Source organism: Archocentrus centrarchus, chromosome 2, assembly GCF_007364275.1.
Source record: "Archocentrus centrarchus isolate MPI-CPG fArcCen1 chromosome 2, fArcCen1, whole genome shotgun sequence".
NCBI lineage: Eukaryota > Metazoa > Chordata > Actinopteri > Cichliformes > Cichlidae > Archocentrus > Archocentrus centrarchus.
Window position 1 is genome coordinate 18,202,509 of NC_044347.1, and position 25,549 is coordinate 18,228,057.

Sequence of the window (25,549 nt, forward strand, 5' to 3'; positions counted from 1 at the left end):
GGGGGATGAAGTGGAGCTGGTTTCAGATTTTAGGTTCCTGGGAGTACATCTGCAGGATGATTTGACCTGGAGTATCAATACGACCAGCATTTACAGGAAGGCCCAACAGAGACTGCATTTCCTGAGGGTTCTTAGGAGCAACCATCTGACCCAGAATCTGCTGGTGTCCTTCTACCGTTGCTGTGTAGATCCTGACCTACTGTCTGTGCGTGTGGTTCAACAGCTGCACAGCAGCAGACAGGAAAACACTCCAGCGAATCATCAACACGGCTCAAAAGATCATAGGCTGTCCCCTGCCCTCCCTCCAGGAACTGTTCAATGCCCGCTGCCAGAGGAGGGCACAGAACATCCTCCAGGACCCCTCACACCCTGGACACTCCTTGTTTCAGCTACTGCCATCAGGCAGACGTTTCAGGACAATGAAGGCCAGAACAAACAGACTGAGGAACAGCTTTTATGCCAGGGCTATCATTGAACTGAACTCTGTGTGGTTTGGACAGTGATGTGGGGTGGTAGTGCTGACTGTGTGCGTGCGTTGGTGTGTGTATTGGGGCTAGATTCGTCTTAATTTACTATTGTGCACTGTATTTTAGTAATCATTTTTATCACTCATATTTTTATTATTTTATTATTTATTGTCTGAGGCACCTAGAAAGGAATGCATTTTAAATTTCGTTGTGCAACTTCTGTGTACAATGACAATAAAGATTCTGATTCTGATTCTTCAGCTGAATCTTTCTACACTGACAGTAAAACTGTTCCTTCAGCTTCGCTGCATTTAGCTCATATAGCTGGAATATTTCTCTGAGTCAGCTAACTTGGCAGAAATTACACATGTTCACATGAATCAGTTACAGTGTGTTACTCTGAGCTGTGTTTATGAGTCACAGCTTGGATCTTCGTGCTGGTGAAGGTGACGGTTTTGATCATTTGTTGGTCTGTTGTTATTCAGTGTTTGTCCTCCTGATCCCGTCGCTCTGCTTCTTCATTAAAGGTGTTTGGATCCTTCAGATGAAATCAAAATGTGAGATCATCACCACTCTCAATAACACCACCATATATAAAAAAAACTGGATTCTTTATAACATTTAAAATGTATATTTATCAAAAAATGGTTCAAAGACATAAAAAACTGCATTATTTTGAAATTCATGCCAGCAACACACTCCAGATAATTTGGGACAGAGGAAACAAAGACTGGAAATACTTCTTAAAGTGCTTTAAAAAAAACCCTGTTGGAACATTTTACAGCCAATGAGGTTAATCAGCAACAGGTCAGAAACATGAATGAGTATTGAAAGAGCTTCAGAGGGAAGCTGAGGCTGAGTGAAGTAAAGACGAGGAGGGGCTCATCAGTCTGTGAATCTGCTGTATTTAAAGATTCAGAGAATCCAGAGAAATCTCTGTACTCACTGAATGACCATCATTTAAGTCCTTAGTCTAATTAACACTTAGACAAAAAACGATTCAATCATTTCACAAAGAAGTAATAAATAACATGTAGAATAGGAATAATTATCAAACTGTCTTACCTGTTAATGTCATTACTTGATTTTTGTAGTGTTTCATTCTTCTCAGGGTCCCTGAGTGACAGAAGGATTTAAACAGTTTAAAATCAGTGCTGCAAACATTTGCACACATTAATGGATAGATGTGGGTCTAAGCTCTTAGAGCAGGGATACTCAACTTGATCTAGCCGAGGGCCACATTTGGAAAATGAGAAGTGGCCGAGGGCCAGCCATTAAACTACATTCATATAAAATGAGCAAACTTTAAAAAAGACTGATAGCTTGTGCTCATATTTTGATGCATTTTATTAGCCCCACTGCAATTCAGCAAGATATATTTTGAACCATCTTGAACAGCATAGCTGGAACGTTTCCTATTATGCAGGCAAATATTGGACAAATTCAAAAATGAAAATGATTATTAACAGTTCTTAGGCATAGAATGAACATATTTCAGCTCTTTTGGTGTGAAAGCTGTTTATAAAATATATTAAACAAATAACTGCACAGTGCAAGCCACCAAATGTTGGAATAGTTCAGAAATACAATTTAAAAAAAAAAAAAACTGCTTTACTATATTTCAGTTATTTTAAAGTTTGGAACAGACAGCACAGGTATGTAATCAGATGTTTATGTTTTAACCTCTTCATGCATCACATACTATTAGTTACTGACTACATGCTTAATGTGAGGTAACACATCTCATTTCCTTTGAGAGCTTACTGAAGTTTGGTTTCTGAGAGGTCAAAGCAATATGGTTGACATGTGAGTCGGTGAGTCTATTGCGCTTTTTGTCCTTAATTAGATTCATCACTGAAAACCCCGACTCGCATATGTAAGTGGATCCGAACATTGTCAAAATGTATATAGCGAGTCTTTTAGAGTTCGGATACTGATGAACAGAGTGTGCCCAAAATTCACACAGTCTCTCCTCTCTGAACTTGGCTTTTAGGACATCATTAGCCTGCATCTGGACCAATTCCAGCTGGAAAGCGCCCTCACTGATAGCAGGCACAGCGTTTTTTGCCTCTGCTGGGCAGCTCCCGGTGACAGCAACGGCGAACGGGTTGCGCACAAACAGTAGCAGTTGCTGTGGGATTTTGAAGTTGTGAAACCGCGATCTGAAGTTCTCTGACAGATTTTTTAACAGTGCTACCATTCGTGACAGCACAATCCCATTTGTAGGAACATCACGCAGGGTAGGGAAGTGAAGTTTTTTCCCCTCTATGTCCGTCACGAATACGCCCAAGGTTGTCTGAAAAGCGCTCACTTTTTCAAAGAGCTCTCCCACATTCGAATCCCCACCTTGGAGCTGCAGGTTAAGATGGTTCAAGTGATTAGTGATATCACACAGAAATGCAACCAGAGCCACAGATTCCTGATCTTGCATAAACTGAGAGAACTCATCTGCTTTCTTTGTTTTTTGACCGGAAAGAAATTCTGTGATTTCTTTGCGCAGTGCAAAGAAGCGCTGTAGGACTCGCCCCCTGCTCAGCCATCTGACATCATTGTGCTGTAGTAGGTCTGAATATTGAGCTTCTTGCTCCTGTAGTAGCATTTTGAAAAGCCGGTGCTGTAAACTTGAAGTTGAGCGAATGTGATTTACAATTTTGATCACTGTGTCCATCACTCCTTTCATTTCACCAGACAGTTTGGCACACAACACCGTCTGGTGAATGATGCAGTGTAGTGAACTAACTGTGGGGTGGTCCGCTATGAGACGTGATGCTAAGCCCCTCTCTCGTCCTATCATAGATGGCCCACCGTCAGTTACAAGGAGGTTGATTTTATCCAGCTCCAGAGAATTCTTATCAAAGAAACTTTTCATAGAATTGTACATGGCCTCACCTGTTGCACTGCTCTTGATGGGAAAAAGGCACAGCAGCTCCTCTTTGAAAAGCTCCCCGTTAAAATATCTCACAAACACGGACAGCTGTGCAGTGTCTGTTGCATCTGTAGACTCGTCCATAGCTATTGACATGTAATCCACACACTTCAGTTCAGCAAGTAAAGTAGAAAAACTGTCCTCATACAAAGTTTCTAGTCTCCGTGCCGCCGTTAAATCCGAAAGCTGAACCTGCTTCACGCGGTTAACGATGTCATCTTTGTGTTTGTCACCGGCAAACAACTCCTCCACGATTCCCAAAGTGCACACTTTCACAAGCTCAGCGTCCACAAATGGCTTGCCCTTTTTAGCCAGCTCCCAGGTTACACGCAGTGAAGCAGCGGTGGCTTTTTCAGCAGCAGTAGTGGAAGTCGTCAAGATTGTTGATGTGGTAGCATAAGACAACTTTAAGGCCTCAGTCTTGTCTTTTCGTGCAATGCTACCAACCGGGAAAGCTGCACTGAAGCTAGCATGTTTTGACTCGTAATGCCGCTTAATGTTAGCAACTTTGCATATGGCAACTGTCTTTTGGCAAATTAAACACAACGGTTTTGCGTTGGCATGAGGTGGCAAAATGAATGCAAAATCATCTGTCCATTTGTTATTAAACTGTCTGTTTTCGACGTCAACTTTTCTCCGCTTACTAACCTCACTCATTTTTTGCCAAGATATTCATTTAAGGACACGTCCTTTCCTCGCAGATCAGCAGTGATTCTTGACCTGCGCAAACTGTTGACTACCTTAAAGGCCCAAATCATTAGGACCTAAAGGGCCGTGTACAAACTAATGATTCTGTCTTACAGACAGTTCACTTTGTGAACACAAGGGGGAATTATTCAGCATTTGTTACACAATAAAAGGGAAAATTATTTTAATTTTGAGCAATTACAAGAAATGGCCGCGGGCCGGTCACCAGCCAATCATGGGCCGGATTTGGCCCGCGGGCCGTGAGATGAGTATGACTGTCTTAGAGTCAATAAATTATTATCATGTTAATAAAAAAGAGACACATTAGGAGAAAACATATATTAAGGCAAAGGTGAAAGTTACCTCTTCCTGTCTCTTTCTTTCAGCAGGACAGTGATGAGAGCAGCAGCAGCAACAACATAGACAAAGAGCATCAGCATCACTACTGCAGCTACAATGATCCAGGTGGAATCTGTGAGAAAAGGAGGAAAAATGTGACACTGAACAGCAACCATGAATCAAACAGAAACACAGACTTACTGAAGTCAATGTTAGTAGAGTCCAGTCAAACTGACTCAGATATCATCAATCTATAAATCTGTGACTTTGAAAGAGCTTCTCACCATCATTATCATCATCCTCAGGAATGACCTGAATGACCTCTATCTGAGGAGCAGAGAGCACTCGTGCTGCACATCCCACCTGTGTGCTGTTTCTCCGTGAACCTGAGAGCACAGCTGTAGTGGTGACAGTGAATGTAGCGTTGGTGTTGGACACACTGACAGTGTTGTACTGGGAGAAGTTGAGGTGTTGTTGTGAGACACTGAGTGTTACAGTGGGAGCAGGTCGACCAGTGGCTGAACAGGAAACAACCCACTCTGCAGTAGAGTTTGACTCTCTGACATCAAGAACAGGTTCATGCAGCTCTGAGAAGGAGGAAGAATCAACATGTTCTCACAGAGACACCAGCTTCTAACACATTTATGTCCACTATGTTTGTTTGACTCTCCTGTTGTTGGTTAATGAAGTTAAAAGTCCTTACCATAGACTTGGAGGCAGGTTCTACCAATGAAGGAGCCTTCAGGATAAGTGTTAAACAGACAGTGATAGCAGCCTTCATCCTGCTCTGTCACATTCCTGATGACTATGGAGCAGTTCTGCAGTGCAGCATATTTAAAATGAAATTTATCTTTAAATCCAGCATTCACTCTCTGACCAAAGTACTTGTTGTAGGTGGCAACATTCACTTCCACATCAGGTGAGATTTTCTGCCATGTGACCTGAAGGACGTCTTTAGTCTCCAAGAGCTGACAGCTGAATTCAGCATCTTCTCCCACTGCTGCCAGCACAGTCTGCTGTGTTTGGATCACTGCTGTTAGAGCTGCAGGGAAGAAGTGACATGAATTACAAAAGTGAATTGTGTGTGTGAAACATGCTGATACTGATTGGTGGACTTGAAGAATAATTCGGTTAGGACAGGGGTCGGCAACCTGTAATCCGGAAAGAGCCATCTGAACCCGGTTCCACAGAAAACAAAACAGTGAGAGCCGCAAATAATACCGGCTTCCGGTAGCGGCTACCGTCAGTGACATATATTGAGAAAAGAAAATAAATAAACAGATAAATAAAATTATTTTATTTTAATATTTCAAGATCACAATAATGTTTCAGTTTAAAACTACAACAAAAACCGAACTGACAAAAATAAAATGCACTTCAATTGGATACTTATAATTTACTTCCGCGAGCGGCACAGAGCCGCAGATTAAAGGGGCTCGACACACGGGGAGCGACGTCGCTCGCTCTCCATTCATTTCCTATGGAGCTTGTGCGATGAGGCGACAGTCGCTTGCCCTCCTCCAGCTAAGCGACCGGCGACGTTCGTGCATGTGAAATTTCGAGCTCGTACACGTAGACGTGCACACGCGACCAGGCGACGCGACACAACAAAGTTGGAAAATGTTCTACTTTTGTCGCTGTCGCGTGGCACTAAACCAATCAGCAAGAGTTTCATTGACTGACCAATGAGCGAAGAGTATGCTACACACTGCAGTCTGCAACCACTTTCAGCACAAAGGAAAGCATCGTTTTAGCTGTGTTTGACTTTCCTATATTATATGACACTTCACGCAGTGATTATCGAGTTAAACATAAAAGGCAGCCGTATGGGAACGTGTTGGTGCAAGACTAACGTTAAACAGACGGATAGAGAGGACTTTTGTGCTAATATAGGATGAAACCGAGGTTGTCTTTTTCTTTTGTAGCGGAGCCTTAACAGCAAGATTTCTGTCAGTTCCAATAAAATCTTCAGACTCCTCATCTTTATTGCCGTGTCTGACACGGACTGCTTTGAAAATGTCTAAATCCCTCCAGTTTCATAACCAATCACATTTCTTGGAGACGAGTGACGTAAGAGCGCGATTCGCAAAGCTGCCGTCGCTATCGCGTCCCATGTGTTCGGTTTCACCCCAGTGGCGATGCGACCCATTCGTCGCTGTCGTTTGTCGCTCCCCGTGTGTCGAGCCCCTCATGGGGATGACACACGGGGAGCGACGTCGCTCGCTCTCCATTCATTTCCTATGGAGCTTGTGCGATGAGGCGACAATCGCTTGCCCTCCTCCAGCTAAGCGACCGGCGACATTCGTGCATGTGAAATTTCGAGCTCGTACACGTAGACGTGCACACGCGACCAGGCGACGCGACACAACAAAGTTGGAAAATGTTCTACTTTTGTCGCTGTCGCGTGGCACTAAACCAATCAGCAAGAGTTTCATTGACTGACCAATGAGCGAAGAGTATGCTACACACTGCAGTCTGCAACCACTTTCAGCACAAAGGAAAGCATCGTTTTATCTGTGTTTGACTTTCCTATATTATATGACACTTCACGCAGTGATTATCGAGTTAAACATAAAAGGCAGCCATATGAGAACGTGTTGGTGCAAGACTAACGTTAAACAGACGGATAGAGAGGACTTTTGTGCTAATATAGGATGAACGCGAGGTTGTCTTTTTCTTTTGTAGAGGAGACTTAACAGCAAGATTTCTGTCAGTTCCAGTAAAATCTTCAGACTCCTCTTTATTGCCGTGTCTGACACGGACTGCTTTTAAAATGTCTAAATCCCTCCAGTTTCATAACCAATCACATTTCTTGGAGACGAGTGACGTAAGAGCGCGAATCGCAAAGCTGCCGTCGCTATCGCGTCCCGTGTGTTCGGTTTCACCCCAGTGGCGATGCGACCCATTCGTCGCTGTCGTTTGTCGCTCCCCGTGTGTCGAGCCCATAAGCCTGGATGAGCCGCATGCAGCTCTGGAGCCGCGGGTTGCCGACCCCTGGGTTAGGATGTAGATGTTTTATTGTAATTCTGGTATGTTACATGAATATAGTGCTATCATTAAGCTTTGTATTATGTGTTGTTTTGTCAATAATCACTTTCACATTAATAATATGGGTGTGGAGGCAGGATGTCTCTCCATGAGTGTCATTCAGTGACGAGGACATTATTCATAAATAGGTATCTGCATCAGAAATCAAACTGTGATGCACATGGGGACTGCTGATGAAAATGATCCTAATATGAAATCTCATGAAATTTATATTGAACATTAATGAAAGTAGGTCATGTTGTCCATTCTTAAATACACTGAAATTTAAAGTCAACTGATTAATTCAAGTTCTACAAATACATTCAGCCATCCAGCAGGAGGACGCTCTGACATGAAGAACAGGTTCACGAAGCTCCACACACAGGATGAAGATTTAAAAATACCATATGTGGGAAATTTTCAAGAAACAAGTCGTTTGATTTACAAGCGCTGGGTACACCATGGTTGAATACAAAAATAATTGTGACAAGAGATTTAACTTTTAGAGTTAACATAAATTGTGCATGTGGGCCCACAGTGACCAGGTGTGGATGAACTGGGGGTTGTGTGGGCGGGAGAAACCAACACTCATCCCACTCAAGCACCAAGTTAGTGTGGCCACACAGAGCCCACAGCAGTTTTGTCCTTTATGGCCCCTATATAGGTTTTCTATGGACAAGCCCATAGAGAACCCATGTGGGCCCACTCAGAGCCTAAAACTGCAACCCCAGAGTGGGCTTGCACACACACACACACACACAAAAAAAAAAAACTTTCACTGCCCGTCCTGTGGGTTAGCAGGAAATATTAGCTAAATAAAACATTATTGCATGTGGTTTTCTTATCTGTTTAAACAAATTTATCCACTATAAGTATGAACGAGAATGTTAATTACAAAAAGGGTGTTTTTTTTCTTAGACAGCTGTAAACAAAGAATCTGAGAGCATATTTGAGAAGTCTGGTCATACACAAAACTATAAAAAAAAAAAACTATACTGACTGCACCAAGTCATTTTCAAATCAAAACGTGTTAAATGAATAAAGAGCACAAAATATCTCTCTCACCTTTCGAAAAGACCGCCAGCAGAGGAAAGATTAGTGGGATTGTTCGCGCTGCCATATTGTTTCCATGGCGCCAAATCTCAAACACTTTCATAAACGCAGGCGCAGCTCTGGGTATGGTCACGTGACAACAACAAATTAAAAAGTGACTCCTCGCATTAATAACAGATACCTGACATATCATAATGTTTTTTGGGGATCTCTAATAAGTCACTGACTGGTAAACATTTATTATTTTGTAAACCCGTTCCGCTGTTTTACAGCACATTTATTCCTCGTTGTCCCCTCGTCAGTGCGCAGTGGAACAGCCGCACAACTTACTTTCACTTTCGCTTTAACCTCACGCAGAGTTCACTGATCACATTTATATAAACTGAAACTGAGTGCGTTTGTTCTCTTACATCCCGCAATATAAGAAAACCAGCAAAGCGAGAGAGAAAAGAAAGACCCCTGATTGCGGTGTAAAATATTTTAATCTGTTTATCCCTGAACTGACAGCCAAAAGCAGAAATCTGATCACATTTTAGTATTTGGCAGTTTTAAACGAAAACCTTTTTTCAAAACAATGGAGGGAACAAAAATGTGTTTGTTGGGAGGTTTGCAGTAGTGAAAATACAATGAAAACATTATGATAAGCAGAAACTGATATACTTTCAAATATTAACATTTATGGAAACATGATGCTGTGAAAAATCATTAAACTTCCTCATTAAATATGAATCAACAGCGTCACCATGCGGTCATTTTATGCAATAGCAGGTGAAAATCTGCAGCTCACACTGAGTCCTTCCATCTAAACAGAAACTATGGAGCTGTGATGTTCAACACCATTTTAGACAAACAGCAAAAATACAAACAAAGGAAAAACTTTTTTTTTTTTCACAAGAGACACGGGAGATGCACATACAAACTCTCTTCCACATGAACACAAATTGTTGCTGTTTTTCATGTCAGTGGACACGAATTTGTAAGTAATGCATTTCAATAGGAAATATATTTCCTGTCAGCAGCGTGCAACCATGGAAGGTTTTAAAGAGAGGCAGAAGAAAGATCCTCTGGGCAAATGTGTCTGGCTCAACCCAGCATGCAGACTCTAACTTTACTTGCTTAAGCTGCACTGTTTAAAGTCTTTGCTGCAAACATTTGTAGATGTTATAGGATAGATTTGTGTGAAGGCCCTTAGACTGAATAAATAATCATATTAACAGTAAGGGACACTTTAGCACAGGGATCCTCACATCCAGGCCTCGAGAGCCATTGTCCTGCAGATTTTAGATGTGTCTCTGATCTAACACACCTGAATCAAATGGCTGAATTACCTCCTCAGTATGCAGTCAAGTTCTCCAGAGACCTGCTAATGACTTCTATATTTGACTCAGGTGTGTTGAAGCAGAGAAACATCTAAAACCTGCAGGACATCGGCTCTTGAGGCCTGGATGTGAGGATCCCTGCTTTAAAGAAAACAAATGTGAAAGTTACCTCTTCTTGTTTCTTTCTTTAAGCAGGACAGTTATGAGAGCAGCAACAACACATACAAATAGCATCAGTGTCACTACTGCAGCTGCAATGATCCAGGTGGAATCTGTGATAAAACAACAACCATGAATCAAAGAGAAACACAGACTTACTGAAGTCACTGTTATTAGAGTCCAGTCAAACTGACCCAGATATCATCAATCTATAAATCTGTGACTTTGAAAGAGTTTCTCACCATCATTAGGATCATCATCATCATCATCATCATCTGCAGCATCTGGTTGTTTGACCTCAGGAATGACCTGAATGACCTCTATCTGAGGAGCAGAGAGCACTCGTGCTGCACATCCCACCTGTGTGCTGTTTCTCTTTGAACCTGAGAGCACAGCTGTAGTGGTGACAGTGAATGTAGCATTGGTGTTGGACACACTGACAGTGTTGTACTGGGAGAAGTTGAGGTGTTGTTGTGAGACACTGAGTGTCACAGTGGGAGCAGGTCGACCAGTGGCTGAACAGGAAACAACCCACTCTGCAGTAGAGTTTGACTCTCTGACATCAAGAACAGGTTCATGCAGCTCTGAGAAGGAGGAAGAATCAACATGTTCTCACAGAGACACCAGCTTCTAACACATTTATGTCCACTATGATTGTTTGAGGCACTCACCAACTCCTTACCATAGACTTGGAGACAGGGTTTACCAGTGAAGGAGCCTTCAGGATAAGTATTAAACAGACAGTGATAGCAGCCTTCATCCTGCTCCATCACATTCCTGATGACTATGGAGCAGTTCTGTAGTCCAGTATATTTAAAGTGGAATTTATCTGTAAATCCATCATTCACTCTCTGACCATAGTAGTTGCTGTAGGTGGCAACATTCACCTTCTTCCCATCAGGTGAGATTTTCTGCCATGTGACCTGAAGGACGTCTTTAGTCTCCAAGAGCTGACAGCTGAATTCAGCATCTTCTCCCACTGCTGCCAGCACAGTCTGCTGTGTTTGGATCACTGCTGTTAGAGCTGCAGGGAGGAAATGACATGTGGAGTTTGAGCTCTGTGTGAAGCATGACTGCTGCTGATCAACTGTGATTAAATCTGTAGGTATTTCACTGCTTGAAAACTTGACAACTTTCCCAGACGTCAACAAATAACACACAAGTTTCAGACTAAATCCACAGCCTGGCAATTCTACAAAATTTCAAATTACAAAGTTTAAACTAAAATGGAACCTACAGCTTCCTGCCTCCTCAGTTTGTTTGATCTTAAGATGATGAACATAAACATCAGTGTCCAGCTAAGAGTTAAGATTCTGGTTTTAACAGAGGATCTGCTGAGACTGAGTTGTTCACTTTGTTATCGCACATAAAAAGTGTTAGATTCCCTTGTTGGCATTGTGTTAACTGCTATGCTGCTTCCAGGACCTGCTATGTCAGATCCGCCCTCCCCCAGCACTCAAATCCTGCTGTTATTGGCTGGAGTCTGGGACTTGCAGCCAATTGCTGCCCTGCAAGGCCTACATAAGCTGACCATGGGGGTGGTCATTAGTGTAACATGCGGTTTGGAAACGTATCTATTTGCTTATGTTGTGTTTTTGGTAAACTGTTGGCTAATCTTTCTTTGATCTTTGTCTGTTTTAGCGCCCTGCAGAAGCTGGTAGGGGAGAGCTGCCATTTTCTTTTAACGACTCACCTTTTTTCTCCTGTTTTTGTTGTTTGTCAGGGAGTTGAGGTGCAGGTTTGTACGTTTTTGTTTTTTTTTAGTTAGGTAGTTGATGGGGTTTTCTTTTTCTAGTTTAGGGCTGTTTTGTTTGCTATGTTGGTCTTGGCTCTCCCTGAAGCCATATTCTTGCTTCCCTAAGATTATCTGGGAAATAAAGCTTCAAACCACCCTAAAAAGCCTCTTCATGTTCTTCCATCCAGCCTTATGTTACTCCCCTCACCCCTAGACCCCTGTTGGGGACGTAACAAGAATATGAATGAAGTAAACATGTTATTAAGATCTAAAATACTCATAGCATGTATTTCTTTTTTTTCTGTTCAGACTGATTTTCATTCCTTAACTACTGAATGATGCAGTTGATGACACACAACATCTTAATAAATACTAGTGAGTGGTTATGGTTGTAGTACAGTGGTAAAAATGTTGTAGAGTGAAAACAGAACAGAAAATGATGTAATTAATATTCATTAGTAAACAACTTGATTAAAGCAACATTAAGAACTCTGATTTGCTTCCACGTGGAGCTTCTGTTGCAGTAAAAGCTTCATGAAAATGATCCAAATTCACTGAAACTGATGTCTTCACTAAATGTCTCAGCCTCTAGTTCGTGTAAATATAATTTCTTCATCTTTTCAAAGAAAAAAGGTTCTCATATTTATGACCTGTTTGAGACCAATTTATCTACATATTAGGACCTTTACAATAAAAACAAACAGAACTTACTTTTAGAAAAAAGCGTGAAAAGAGAAAACAAACGTAGAATCGCCCAGTCTGCCATGCTGTAATGCGCTGTTTCTCAATATGGTTACTTGGTATTGAGAGACAGTCCTGAAAATAAATAAATGCTTCCGGATGGACGCGGGGGGCGGGACGGTTCGTATGTACGCTTTTTTTGTACGTGCATGTTAACTGAGGAGAAGTGTACAAATGTCACGACATCGACCACTACACTTCCCACTTTGTGTGTTTCTGGGTATTTAAAAAAACACGTGACTGCTACTTGGAGCTGATTTCTGCATCACACCTCTTCCATAAGTCTCATTCACAGACTCCCGGCATGCTGCTGTCGGATCTCTTGGATTCACGCACAAACTTTGACGTTTTCTTTCATCTTGCATGCACCGCTGAACAGTCCAAGCTGCTGGGTGAGCTCCATTGATTTATATCAGAGAGAGAGAGAGAGAGCAGCGAACTGCGCTCAAAATTCATTAACAGATCCCACTAAAACTCGCCCATGGTTTCAAGGAGAAAAATAAGAGGCAGAAAATTTCTGCTTCAGCTCCGTTTATTTTCTTTTTTTTTTCTTTTTTCTTTTTTTTTTTTCTTTTTTGACATTAAACAGAAAATATGATTTGCAGCAGCAAGTGACTTCATCCTCACTTTGACCCGTAGTCCATGTGAACAGGAGGGGCAGCCAACTTTGATAGGGAGGCATTTGGGTAAAGACACTTTGCCATTAAAATAAATAAACAATAAAAAAAAAAAAAGTGTATTTACAACAATATGCACAGTACACTCCTGGAGCAATGAAGACACGGGTGCATAAATATCTGTCGTCGATTGCAGAAACAGACATTTTCTTTAGGTGCGCTGCAGTAACTTATCGGTGATCTGGGTGTTCAAGCTCTTCGTTACCAAACTGTCAAAAACCGCATCTGGTGTAAAAAGGCGCTCTCATAAACAGCAGGACGCGACACCTCAGACTGATTCAGACATCACGCTCATGTTAAAGATGCGACACCCACATCAGTGCAGGTTTCAAATAAGGTTCAGGAGCTTCTTGAAGTTTCAGGGGTCGCTCAGAGGAGGATGACGTGTTTGCTCTGATTTAGAGAAGTATTGGTCAGTGTAGAGATGTTAAAATGACTTTTGCGATTGGTCAGAAATAGCCCATAATAACGTAATAAATGTTAACCGTTTTTAAAGAAGGAAAACATTTTTTATATGTTTATATGTCTGCACGGTACTAGAGTGGTCGGCAACCCATCAGCTCCGTCTTTGTCTTCCTTTTGCGGTCGAGGTGGGAATTACCGTTATGTTTTCGGTTTTGTTTCCATTACTGTAGTTTACTAAAAGTAGTTTAGGGGAGAAACCTGAACCTGATTCGTGTGTTTTCTCGTTCATGGTTTTCTCCATCTTTTATTTGTTTGTAACTGTATTTTATTATTAAAAGTTTGTTGAATGACAGCAGCATTGTGGTATCATAAGTTTGAGATATAAATTTAGGGACATGTTCAGGTTGACTCCAGACTGCGGATGTTTCTAATATTCTAAGAAACTGAACAACTTTATTGTTTGACACAAAAGTTAGCTTTTTCTTTTCTTTTCTTTTCTTTTCTTTCTTTTTTTTTACAGCTGTGAGACCGAAAAAAAGAGTTAAAGCGCTGCACTGATCCAGCCAAAATCCACTCTCCAACCTGACTGAAATCCTGTGCTGGGATCCTCAGAGAGCTGTGCTCAAACAAGACCTCAAACCTCCATGAACTGAAGCAAACAAGTAAAGAAGAGTGGACCAAAATTCCCCCACAGCAAAGCGACAGACTGAAGTCAGAAAAAACTGTTACTTAAATACTAAACATGCTTAAAAAATTAGAAAAACCAGTTCAAAACACACATTTGACTTTAACATAAAATTATTACTTTTAAATAAAACAAAACATGAAATCAAATAAGACATACAAAATAACCTCACACACTTTGCTCTTTACATTCTGCGCATGGCAATAAGAGACATTCAAGATATACATATTTGTTCAATGTCAGTCGATCAGTGTTTGTTCATTTGTCATAACTGTGTCATCATGAATACAAATTAGAAACAGTTTTTGGTCAGTGGAGCTTCTTAGAGCTCATTCCTCACGTGTCATTTGTTCCTCTTCCTGAATGTTTGAATCTTTCTACACTGACAGTAAAACTTTTCTCCTTTAGCTTCGGTACATTTAGCGTACATGTAGATCAAAACGCAACTTTTAATTAAGGGAGAGTTTAATGTTACACCTTTAAGAATGACAGTGGTCCATTCCCTCGGTAACACACTTAATTGTTTTCTGTTTTATTTCCTGTGAAACACAGAACAGGACACGACAGTAAGCAGCTGTGTTAATCGGCAGCTGATGTCGGCATCTTGTTCTGCTAGTCCTGTCAGGTTCCTTGTGCCCTCTGTTGGACAGACACTTCACCCAACTAAAACAGAACTACACAGTGAACACAGTTGCATAAAGTTACTGAGTGATCTTCAACACTTTTTAAAAGAAAGTCCTTAGCTGATTAATTTTAAATGGGGGGCAAGGTATTTCACTCTAGTTAATTTTCCTAATGTCCTTTGAAACACATAGCGCTACATTAACAGCAAGATGATTGTTTTTGTCAGAAATGTTATTCTGATATATTTTGTCCCCTTCTGTCTTCATTAAACACCAGCAGGATCATGGGTCTACAAAAGCAGACAGGTTGAAAAAAAAAATTTGTTTACAATTTCATTCATTTTGCGCTGAGGCCTCGGAGCTCTTCATTAACACTCAGCTTCTAGTTTCTGCAGAGGAGTCCTCATCAGTTCAACTTTCCTGCTACAAATTCACAGGCCTGAACAATAAAAGCACCAGTTTAGATTCTAATTTAGATTCTGAGTCCACTGCAGTTTCATCTCATTTAGTTTACATGAAAACAATGTTAGTGTCAGATGTTAAAGTCTGCAGTCACAAAGATCTGCTTCAGCGTCCTCTAATCAAGGCTGACATCACCGAATGACACAAAGAGACTCACACATGTTGTGTGAATTTTCCCCAAATATGTGAATGATAACACATTATCATGAAATAATTCTGTTTTTCTAAGAACAGTTCCAAAGTGCTTCAAAGAATGTTACAAAAAAAAATCCACACAATGACACAAAGCAAACACACATATATGTGTGTGTGTGTGTGTGTAATGAGGGCGTGGGTGTTTAGATCACCAAGTGATTGCCACTTGGAGCTGATTTCTGCATTACACCACTGGAACAAGTCCTGCTATCAGGTCTCACACTCACGCACAAACTTCGAAAGTTCTTCCTCTGGGACCCCCCACAGCTCCACACCCCCGGTGCACCAGCACACGCACTCATGCGCTTCAGACACAGTGTCTGAGTTCATAACAGTACAAAAGACTCTTGACTACACCTGTAAACAATGAAAAGGACCCTGACTGCAGCCTTTTGTTTTCAGTTTTTTGACCTCCCTCTTCTTTTTGAACCTTCACAGAGCTGATCTGTCGATCTTTCTGTCCTTTGCCACAGATCTGATGGATTTTCCATCCTTAACATCAATAAGTTTTCTCTCCATCTCATCCAAAGGTGTAGAGCCCAGCTGGTCCTTCTCTTACACATTCTTAGCATAGCTTTTCTGCAATGTAAAAAAAAATATATATATATATGACTGACAGTTACTGGCTTTTAGCAGGGGTGAGTTAAAACACTGGTTCAATTTAGCCCATGGCCTTTGACTCATTTTGCCCCATTTTGGACAAAATGTAGCAGTTTAGCTAACAAGGCTAATCTTTAGCAAAATGATTCACATGGTTTTATAGGTTGAGGAACCACCAACATACACCATGCGCTACAATACCTTAAAATTTATGTAACTTTCATTAATAATGACATGCTAAGAATCATGTTAGCTAACTTTTTTCTTTTTTTAACAGTGTTTAGGGAGCAAATATACATAAACACACTTAAAGTCACATTAATGACCTGCATAATCAGAAGAATTAGCATTTTTGCTAACATTTCATGTAAAGTGTGTTTTAAATCTGCACCACTGATTTGTGTCGTGAAATTACCTCTGCATCTTCTTTGTGCCACAGCAACAGAAGCACACAGAGCGAATGCACCGTACCATCATGACATGAAGAACACTGAACATTAAAACCTGTTTTCATTCTAACCTTCAATAGTCAAGCTGGGAAAATATATTAGTAGACAATGTCAGAAAATACTAAAGTAGATGACTATTGTTACTGTTGTAGTTATTTTAAAGGTTCTGTGATGAAATTTAGAGGTCACTGAGCACCCTAAAAAGGGTCTAAACACACAAATCTTTACAGAAAGTATTTCTCCCTACAGTTATGAACTGGTTATAGCTGGCCTGCTCATACTCAGCCTCTCAAAGGTCAAAGCTGGTTGGGTAACATTTGCTAAGATGAAATTCATTCATGTAGATCAAAATGAAACTTTTATTTAAGGGAGAGCTTAACAGACAGATGATTGTGGTTGTCAGAGATATTATTCTGATGTTGTCCCCTTCTAACTATTTTCATTAAACACCAGCAGGATAATGTGTCCACAAAATGAGACACAGGTTGAAAAAAACATCTTTTGTGTACCTCATTTCATCCACTGGGAGGCGCTACAGTTTCGTTCCTTTCGCACTGACGCCTCTGAACTCTCCATTACCACTCTGATTCCACAGCAGTCGGTTTAAGCAGCGATATCATCAGTTCAGCTTTCCTGCTACAAATTTACAGGCCTGAACAATAAAAGCACCAGTTTAGATTCTAATTTAGATTCTGTGTCCACTGCAGTTTCATCTCATTTAGTTTATCTGAAAACTGTTAGTGTGAGACGTTAAAGTCTGCAGTCACAAAGATCTGCTTCAGGTTCCTCTAATCAAAGCTGTCACTGACTGACACAAAGAGACTCACAAATATTGAGCAAAATTTCACCGAATATGTGAATAATAACACATTATCATCAAACTAATTATATTTTTTAAAATCAGTTGCAAAGTGTCTCAAACAATTGGAATAAAAATCCACAAAAACCCCCAAAACAAACCCACATGTCCCAGGAAACTATTCAAGAGTCAACAGCTTTGTTATTAATGATTAAATACAACAAAGTTACAGCGATGCTGTGTTAGTGACACTCAGAACAAGAAAGAAACCGAGATGAGAAGAATAGATCATCATTAAAATATAAAATATCAGAAATGTCAGTGTTATAAGAAAATAGGAAATAACGATTGAAATCTGCAACAGAGAAGGATCGAACGATCCCAAGCACAGGAACAAATCTGTGACTGAAGAAGTCACAGAAAATTATTACTTCACATTATTATTTCTAAAAGCGATTCTCCAACCTGCTGCTAAAAATACTAAATACTCAACACAGCTGAATCTTTCTACACTGACAGTAAAACTGTTCCTTCAGCTTCGCTGCATTTAGCTCATATAGCTGGAATATTTCTCTGAGTCAGCTAACTTGGCAGAAATTACACGTTCACATGAATCAGTTACAGTGTGTTACTCTGAGCTGTGTTTATGAGTCACAGCTTGGATCTTCGTGCTGGTGAAGGTGACGGTTTTGATCATTTGTTGGTCTGTTGTTATTCAGTGTTTGTCCTCCTGATCCCGTCGCTCTGCTTCTTCATTAAAGGTGTTTGGATCCTTCAGATGAAATCAAAATGTGAGATCATCACCACTCTCAATAACACCACCATATATAAAAAAAACTGGATTCTTTATAACATTTAAAATGTATATTTATCAAAAAATGGTTCAAAGACATAAAAAACTGCATTATTTTGAAATTCATGCCAGCAACACACTCCAGATAATTTGGGACAGAGGAAACAAAGACTGGAAATACTTCTTAAAGTGCTTTAAAAAAAACCCTGTTGGAACATTTTACAGCCAATGAGGTTAATCAGCAACAGGTCAGAAACATGAATGAGTATTGAAAGAACCTCAGAGGGAAGCTGAGGCTGAGTGAAGTAAAGACGAGGAGGGGCTCATCAGTCTGTGAATCTGCTGTATTTAAAGATTCAGAGAATCCAGAGAAATCTCTGTACTCACTGAATGACCATCATTTAAGTCCTTAGTCTAATTAACACTTAGACAAAAAACGATTCAATCATTTCACAAAGAAGTAATAAATAACATGTAGAATAGGAATAATTATCAAACTGTCTTACCTGTTAATGTCATTACTTGATTTTTGTAGTGTTTCATTCTTCTCAGGGTCCCTGAGTGACAGAAGGATTTAAACAGTTTAAAATCAGTGCTGCAAACATTTGCACACATTAATGGATAGATGTGGGTCTAAGAGTCAATAAATTATTATCATGTTAATAAAAAAGAGACACATTAGGAGAAAACATATATTAAGGCAAAGGTGAAAGTTACCTCTTCCTGTCTCTTTCTTTCAGCAGGACAGTGATGAGAGCAGCAGCAGCAACAACATAGACAAAGAGCATCAGCATCACTACTGCAGCTACAATGATCCAGGTGGAATCTGTGAGAAAAGGAGGAAAAATGTGACACTGAACAGCAACCATGAATCAAACAGAAACACAGACTTACTGAAGTCAATGTTAGTAGAGTCCAGTCAAACTGACTCAGATATCATCAATCTATAAATCTGTGACTTTGAAAGAGCTTCTCACCATCATCATCATCATCACCATCACCATCATGATCATCATGATCATCATCCTCAGGAATGACCTGAATGACCTCTATCTGAGGAGCAGAGAGCACTCGTGCTGCACATCCCACCTGTGTGCTGTTTCTCCGTGAACCTGAGAGCACAGCTGTAGTGGTGACAGTGAATGTAGCGTTGGTGTTGGACACACTGACAGTGTTGTACTGGGAGAAGTTGAGGTGTTGTTGTGAGACACTGAGTGTTACAGTGGGAGCAGGTCGACCAGTGGCTGAACAGGAAACAACCCACTCTGCAGTAGAGTTTGACTCTCTGACATCAAGAACAGGTTCATGCAGCTCTGAGAAGGAGGAAGAAATATTATAGGGAACATGCTGTCAAAAATAAATGAGCTTTTGATGCATTTCATAAACGACCTTGGTTTGTTTGAGTCTAATCTGGTTAAAGAAGGTAAAAGACCTTACCATAGACTTGGAGGCAGGTTCTACCCATGAAGGAGCCTTCAGGATAAGTGTTAAACAGACAGTGATAGCAGGCTTCATCCTGCTCTGTCACATTCCTGATGATTATGGAGCAGTTCTGTAGTCCAGTATATTTAAACTTAAATTTATCTGTAAATCCAGCATTCACTCTCTGACCAAAGTACTTGTTGTAGGTGGCAACGTTCTCCCCTCCATCACCTGAGATTTTCTGCCATGTGACCTGAAGGACGTCTTTAGTCTCCAAGAGCTGACAGCTGAATTCAGCATCTTCTCCCACTGCTGCCAGCACAGTCTGCTGTGTTTGGATCACTGCTGTTAGAGCTGCAGGAGACACAGTTCAAGGTGTGAGGAACATTCAGACATTTGAACTGTTACACACAAAGTCAGAGTTTTATTTACTCTGTGTGGAGTTTGCATGTTCTCCCCGTGCTTGCGTGGGTTTCCTCCGGGTACTCCGGTTTCCTCCCACATTCCAAAGACATGCACTTACTGGGGTTAGGTTAATTGGCTAATCTAAATTGCCCATAGGTGTGAATGAGAGCATGAATGTGAGTGTGAAAGGTTGTCTGTCCCTCTGTGTTAGCCCTGCAACAGGCTGGCGACCTGTTCAGGGTGTACCCTGCCTCTCGCCCTATGACAGCTGGGATAGGCTCCAGCCCCCCCGCGACCCTTAACGGGATGTGCGGAAGCGAATGGATGGATGGATGGATGGATGAATTCTTGGTTTGTGATTCTTTATTAAAGCCACAATTTTTTATATTTTTTTGTTTTCTACCAAAATTCAAAGTCAGAATTTGCAGTAGTGATCACTGTATCAATATTGTGTATAATAATTAAAACTTAAATTCAGTGACATCATAAAAGTTTACTATAAATATGATTGATATACAATAATTAAGTATGTCCAATACATCAACTGTGTTTATTAGTATTAAAGTAACAGTGTAAGTTTTGCCATAAGCTACTGAAGTGTAATACGTCATCAATGCGCTCCTCATTAGGTTCAGTTCTGCTCTGTCATCATAATGTTTGGATAATATTTATCTCCAAAGAGATAAAACACAATCGCGAGCAAATAATTTCATGTCCAGGCTGCAGCAAACATGTAACTGCACACACTGCAGTGGATGGGAGCGCTTCAGAAGCTGCTTTACGATCTTCTGGTTTTTATAAGATTTCATCAACGTTAAAGTAACACAGAGCTCTCAGTAACTTCCACTGCTGCACAGCTTCCGCAAGCTTTACATTCAAAACAAATACGGTCTTAAACTGCGCTGCTGTAACAGTGACTCAGGGTAAACTTGTTGTGTCGCTGCTTTGAAAGTAACCAATCGGATTACGCCTTCGTCCTTTGGGCTCCGCCCTCTAGCCGCTCAGCTGGGGCAGATCTGAGAGCAGATCTGTGGTAGCTGCAGACTTCTACCGGTGCTGGTTGTTGAATGTGAGGGAGGAGCGGACCTGAGCAGAGAGCACACTTTGCTGTCTGTTCTTAAAGTCACTCAAACATTTGATCATTTTTGCTGACTTGTGACGGACTCAGAGTGTGAGTTTGCCACTGTGGGTACACGGCCTTAGAAACCCACATGTCAAAGTGATCGATGCGCTCCGGTCGGTCTACATAAACAGATCTGCCTCCCTCTTAAACACTCAGCTGCACCGCTGCAGTATCTAAACTGCTGGTTCACCTCGATGATCATTCTCTGCTTCTGAAAGGAGTCGCATACTGGAGGAAAAAATGAAAACACATTTCCCATCTCTGTATAAAAAGCCTAACTCGCGCATTGTCACATACACATATGTCGTTGTGTTAACACAGTTTTTTCTCACCTTTGTCAAAGATTCCAGAAATAAAAACAGCGATAATAAGTCTAAGATGTTGCATCGTGCGTCCATATCGTAGCGCCAGAAGATTCAAACTGAACTTCTTCTCCCTGTTCATTTAATGGTGGTTGACAACTATTTGACGCCTAACGCCACCTACTGTACAGCCTTCATCATTGAAGGCTGTACAGTAGGTAAGCCTTTGCCTGCATATATATTTAAAAAAAAATGCTTTTAATTAAACCCGTATAGCTGTATAGACTGAGCTCCAAGTAATTCAGAAAATGAATTCAAGCAATTTATTTTTTGATTTTTAGCAACAATCAGCCTTTGAAGTAAAGATTACAAAACATTTTGAATTAACGGCGCACACTCTGAAACTTTTTCACAGATATTTTACACTTCAATCATACACTGCTTGAAAAATTAAGGAACACTTTTTAATCAGAGTGCAGCATCAAGTCAGTTAAACATCAGGGATATTGATCTGTTCATTATTTAATATTGAAAACAAAGACAAGGCTGCACCATGTTACAGTAATAAATGAAGGTGTAAATACTCCCTGGAGGCCACCGGGAAGCTCCCCATGTTCTGGAGTGTGACCTCCCATTCCCGTGACCATTCACTGTCTTTATTGCTGTTGCTGTAGCCTGGTACCTGTCACCCCATTCTCCCTTGTAGTCTCCTGTATAAATATCATCCTTGTAGATGGCTCTTGGTTGGTTTACTTACTCACATCCACCCTCTTCCTGCACGCATCAATGTTCACCTTCAGGTCGCACCCTCTGTGGCGGCAGCATGCAGTCTATGAGTAGATGATGAGTAGATGACACCCATTCCTGCTTTTATCATCACTGCTCAAATTCACTGCAGGCAAAAATGACCCTTCATCACCAGTAAAGGTCCCGGTGCTCCCACGTTCAGTCTGCCACCGCTGATCAACACTGTTTACATCAGTAAACATAAAGATTGAACTCTAAGAGAAATGAAAGTGAACCGATATTACAAATGAAACTGTTTAACGTACCCACAACAAATCAACTGCTGCTAAACACAACAGGAGAATAATACTTTTGATCAGCATTTTCCACCAATAATGAGGAAGAACAAATGTTTACTGTAATATTTGATTATTGATCAGCAGATATCTTATACCTGCTGATTAGTTTTAGTTATGGTTTTGCCTTTATCTGCACTGGAGAATTTTCAACAAATACCAAACAAAGTCACATAATCACTGCTGATGAACACTGAAATTTAGATTCATTTGGAGGATTTAAGTCCTGTGAGAAGAACATGTTTATCTGCAAAGGATGAAGACTGAACAACACAACATGAGGGAAACTTTGTGGGAATTTTTGATTTGCAAGCACAGGATACACCATTCATAATCATGACATGTAAGTTTTCAGTTTCCATCACTGCTTGTTAAACTGAAAATGATGCACCTCAGAAAAAAAAGAGATAAAAACAGTAAATATTCAGTCTTTACTTTGTAGGAGAAACGGAGCTTCTCGTAGTCAGAGGCTTCAGAGGTGTGAAGCAGTGATAGCAGCCTTCATCCTGCTCATCACCTTCATAATGTCCATGGAGGTCTTCTGCAGTTCAACTTATTTAAACTCAGTTTCTCTAAAGTCAGGATTCACTTTTGACCTTTTTTTGGTTTTGTGGAAAGAAGCTATTTTTTCTCTTCATCTAGTAACAGTTTATTCTCTTTGACTTGAAGGACGTCTTTAGATTACAGAAGCTGAAATGAGCATCTTCTCCCACTGCTGCCAGCACACTGTGCTGCGTTTGTATCACAGCTGGTAGACCTAAAGAGTGGGTCTTAAACTGTGTGTCACTGAAATCAGATCACCACCAAACAAAACTAAACTAAGCAGCGTCCTGAGTGAAACTCTAACATTAAACCAGGTATGTTGAAGTTTGACAGCAAATAACTTTAAAAACCAAAACACAGAATATCAAGAGTCAATAAAGAGAATCACTCAGCTTTTAAAAATGACTCTCAACACAGAAAACAAAACAAAACAAAAAAACTTAAAATGGAATCATCTCTTAAAATGTCTGTGAAACAATTCTGGACTTCAAATCCAGGCGTAGCCACAGTTAGTTAAATATCCTCCACGGTGCCAATAAAAAGAAAACAGTGAAAGCATGATCCTGAAAGAAATTCAACCCTTTAAGTGATATAAAATACTTTACCTTACAAAAACTAACACCACATAATGTCCCCATTCTCTGGGTACTGGAACTGCCTCACAACTTTCACTTTCATGCACCGAGTTGATCTGCAAACATAAAACTCTTTGCTGCTGTTACAGTGAGCTGAAACACTTTAATACAACAGAATAAACAAGTGATGTGCGAGTGTTTGAGGTCCAAAAACTAAACAACCTGACTGTCCAGATGCAGGAAGTTAAATATCAATCATTTAGAAAATACAATCTTAAACCTGACCAACCTCCAATGGTCTTGGTAAATTATGAACAATAAGAAAGTTTGATCAGTTTTGTTTTACAGCAGTAACACCAATTTTAATCAACACCTTCCACAAATTGCCCTGAAGGAAAAATCTTTGTTGTAATATCTGATGATTTATCTGGATCTTGTGCACAGAATTACACCATAATGCACAAGTTTGTATTTAGAGTCTCTCTGATTTATATTGCACATGTATTAACACAACTTAACTATTATATTCATCAATTGTGCTGATTTTTGAATATTTTTTTTGGTGAGCTAATTTTTAATGAAAAAAAATGTGTGAGTTAATTTTTGCTGGGACTTCACTCAATATTACAGCTTCACACTGTATGCTTAAATAGCATTTAAATTTTATTTATTTATTTTTTTGCACATATATAGAAAGCCCTACAACTGTAAGGCAGTAAAAAAATTGTGATATACTCTTGTTGTTCCTCTCCACGGAAATCTTTAGTAAAAGGCGAAAGATTTATACGAGATGAAGAGAAACAAGAGCGCTGCCGGAGAAAGGTTGGAGTGGGAGGAGGCATTTCTCGCGCTGCTGTGATCACTTACGGTTTACATGAAACAAACTGCTGACTTCATCTCTGATACACACATACAAACATTTTACTACAAATACCTCCAACACATGCGCACAAAGTTGCTGAGTGAGAGATTAATGTGAATTAATTTTTTTTTTAAACCGCTTGATGCGCGCTAGGCATTGTGGGAATGTGGAGACACCCCCCCCCCCCCCCTTAATCTTCTCGTGAAAATGCTCACGAGCCCCAGTTTCAATATATGTGCAAAAAAAAGAACATTAAAATGCTATTTAAGCATACAGTGCGAAGTTGTAATGTTGAGCGAAGTCTCAGAAAAAATTAAGTCAAACATTTTTTTTTCATTAAAAATTAACTGACCAAGAACAAGATTTAAACATCAGCAATAACAAACTTAACAAAATTGGAAAATTTCAAAGCAAATAAAACTTAAAACCAAAACTATATTAATTGTTAAAGCAGCTAAATAGAAACAAAGAATGCAAAATGTGCAACAGGTTTGAGTTGAATATAAAATAAAATACAGATATAAACAGCAAAAATGCAGTGTGCAAATTAGAATATAGACTAATAATTACATATTTTAATAGTTATACAAACAATGACAAGCAAGGTGACAAAAAATGTCCAAATCACAAGAGCTAAGAAAAGATAAGAAATCCCTTTTTCAGTCCCATGATGGGGAATTTCAGTGTAGTAGCGGCAAAGCTGCAGCACAGAGCACAAACAATAACTAAGATACAAAAATATAAAAAAATAGAAAGTATCAGAAAGTTGAAGTCGAATGATATAAAAAATATGTATCGGTATAAATAATATTGTACATAATAGAGGACTGAATATAGTATATGAAGATTGTTTCATAAATTTCACAACAGCATGTGCATGAAATCAGCCACACAATGAACACCGATGTCTTCATTTATTTACTGGAATATTAAAGCGTAATTTATGGTGTCTGTGTGCACGTTTCAGTTTGGACAGCGAGCGGAAAGACTTACAGTTAATGATTCAGAGTCAGACTGGAGAAGTACGTGAGTACATGCGAGGTGTACGAAGTTCATAGTAACAGATATTACTCGCCTTCCTTACAGTACCATTA

At 40.1% G+C, this 25,549-nt stretch overlaps 3 protein-coding genes and 1 non-coding gene across 4 annotated transcripts; all 4 read right to left on the minus strand.

The window, feature by feature from the left end:
• Window positions 1-643: 643 nt before the first annotated feature.
• Window positions 644-8,580, minus strand: LOC115795358 (OX-2 membrane glycoprotein-like). The gene is made up of 6 exons (XM_030751221.1): window positions 8,512-8,580; window positions 5,123-5,461; window positions 4,704-5,006; window positions 4,444-4,552; window positions 1,533-1,583; window positions 644-1,005 (listed from the first exon to the last, which is right to left on the minus strand). Exons 1-6 carry the CDS (start codon window positions 8,564-8,566, stop codon window positions 945-947), a joined length of 918 nt encoding a protein of 305 aa, XP_030607081.1. The 5' UTR covers window positions 8,567-8,580; the 3' UTR covers window positions 644-944.
• Window positions 8,581-9,983: 1,403 nt separating this feature from the next.
• On the minus strand, window positions 9,984-11,523 carry LOC115798808 (OX-2 membrane glycoprotein-like). The gene is made up of 4 exons (XM_030755783.1): window positions 11,509-11,523; window positions 10,660-11,035; window positions 10,220-10,561; window positions 9,984-10,090 (listed from the first exon to the last, which is right to left on the minus strand). The coding sequence occupies exons 1-4, from the start codon at window positions 11,521-11,523 to the stop codon at window positions 9,984-9,986; spliced, it is 840 nt and encodes a 279-aa protein (XP_030611643.1).
• A 6,133-nt stretch (window positions 11,524-17,656) lies between these two features.
• On the minus strand, window positions 17,657-21,506 carry LOC115799008 (OX-2 membrane glycoprotein-like). Its single transcript, XM_030755940.1, has 6 exons — window positions 21,424-21,506; window positions 19,579-19,917; window positions 19,119-19,454; window positions 18,859-18,967; window positions 18,648-18,698; window positions 17,657-18,120 (listed from the first exon to the last, which is right to left on the minus strand). Exons 1-6 carry the CDS (start codon window positions 21,476-21,478, stop codon window positions 18,060-18,062), a joined length of 951 nt encoding a protein of 316 aa, XP_030611800.1. The 5' UTR covers window positions 21,479-21,506; the 3' UTR covers window positions 17,657-18,059.
• A 2,782-nt stretch (window positions 21,507-24,288) lies between these two features.
• LOC115799610 (U5 spliceosomal RNA) lies at window positions 24,289-24,403 on the minus strand. The gene has a single exon (XR_004021609.1). It is a non-coding gene; the product is annotated as a U5 spliceosomal RNA (small nuclear RNA).
• Between the last annotated feature and the right edge of the window lie 1,146 nt (window positions 24,404-25,549).

Bases quoted from the DNA above. Each gene is read 5' to 3' on its own strand.
- LOC115798808 (XM_030755783.1), bottom strand. The intron at 10,562-10,659 runs GTAAGGAGTTGG...CCTCCTTCTCAG, and splicing joins ACCCTGTCTCCAAGTCTATG to AGCTGCATGAACCTGTTCTT. The intron at 10,091-10,219 runs GTGAGAAACTCT...GTTTTATCACAG, and splicing joins TGATGATGATCCTAATGATG to ATTCCACCTGGATCATTGCA.
- LOC115799008 (XM_030755940.1), bottom strand. From the start codon at position 21,478: ATGCAACATCTTAGACTTATTATCGCTGTTTTTATTTCTGGAATCTTT. The intron at 18,968-19,118 runs GTGAGAAGCTCT...CTTTTCTCACAG, and splicing joins TGGTGATGATGATGATGATG to ATTCCACCTGGATCATTGTA. The intron at 18,699-18,858 runs GTAACTTTCACC...TCTGTCACTCAG, and splicing joins AAAGAAAGAGACAGGAAGAG to GGACCCTGAGAAGAATGAAA.
- LOC115795358 (XM_030751221.1), bottom strand. From the start codon at position 8,566: ATGGCAGCGCGAACAATCCCACTAATCTTTCCTCTGCTGGCGGTCTTT. The intron at 4,553-4,703 runs GTGAGAAGCTCT...CTTTTCTCACAG, and splicing joins TGAGGATGATGATAATGATG to ATTCCACCTGGATCATTGTA. The intron at 1,584-4,443 runs GTAACTTTCACC...TCTGTCACTCAG, and splicing joins AAAGAAAGAGACAGGAAGAG to GGACCCTGAGAAGAATGAAA.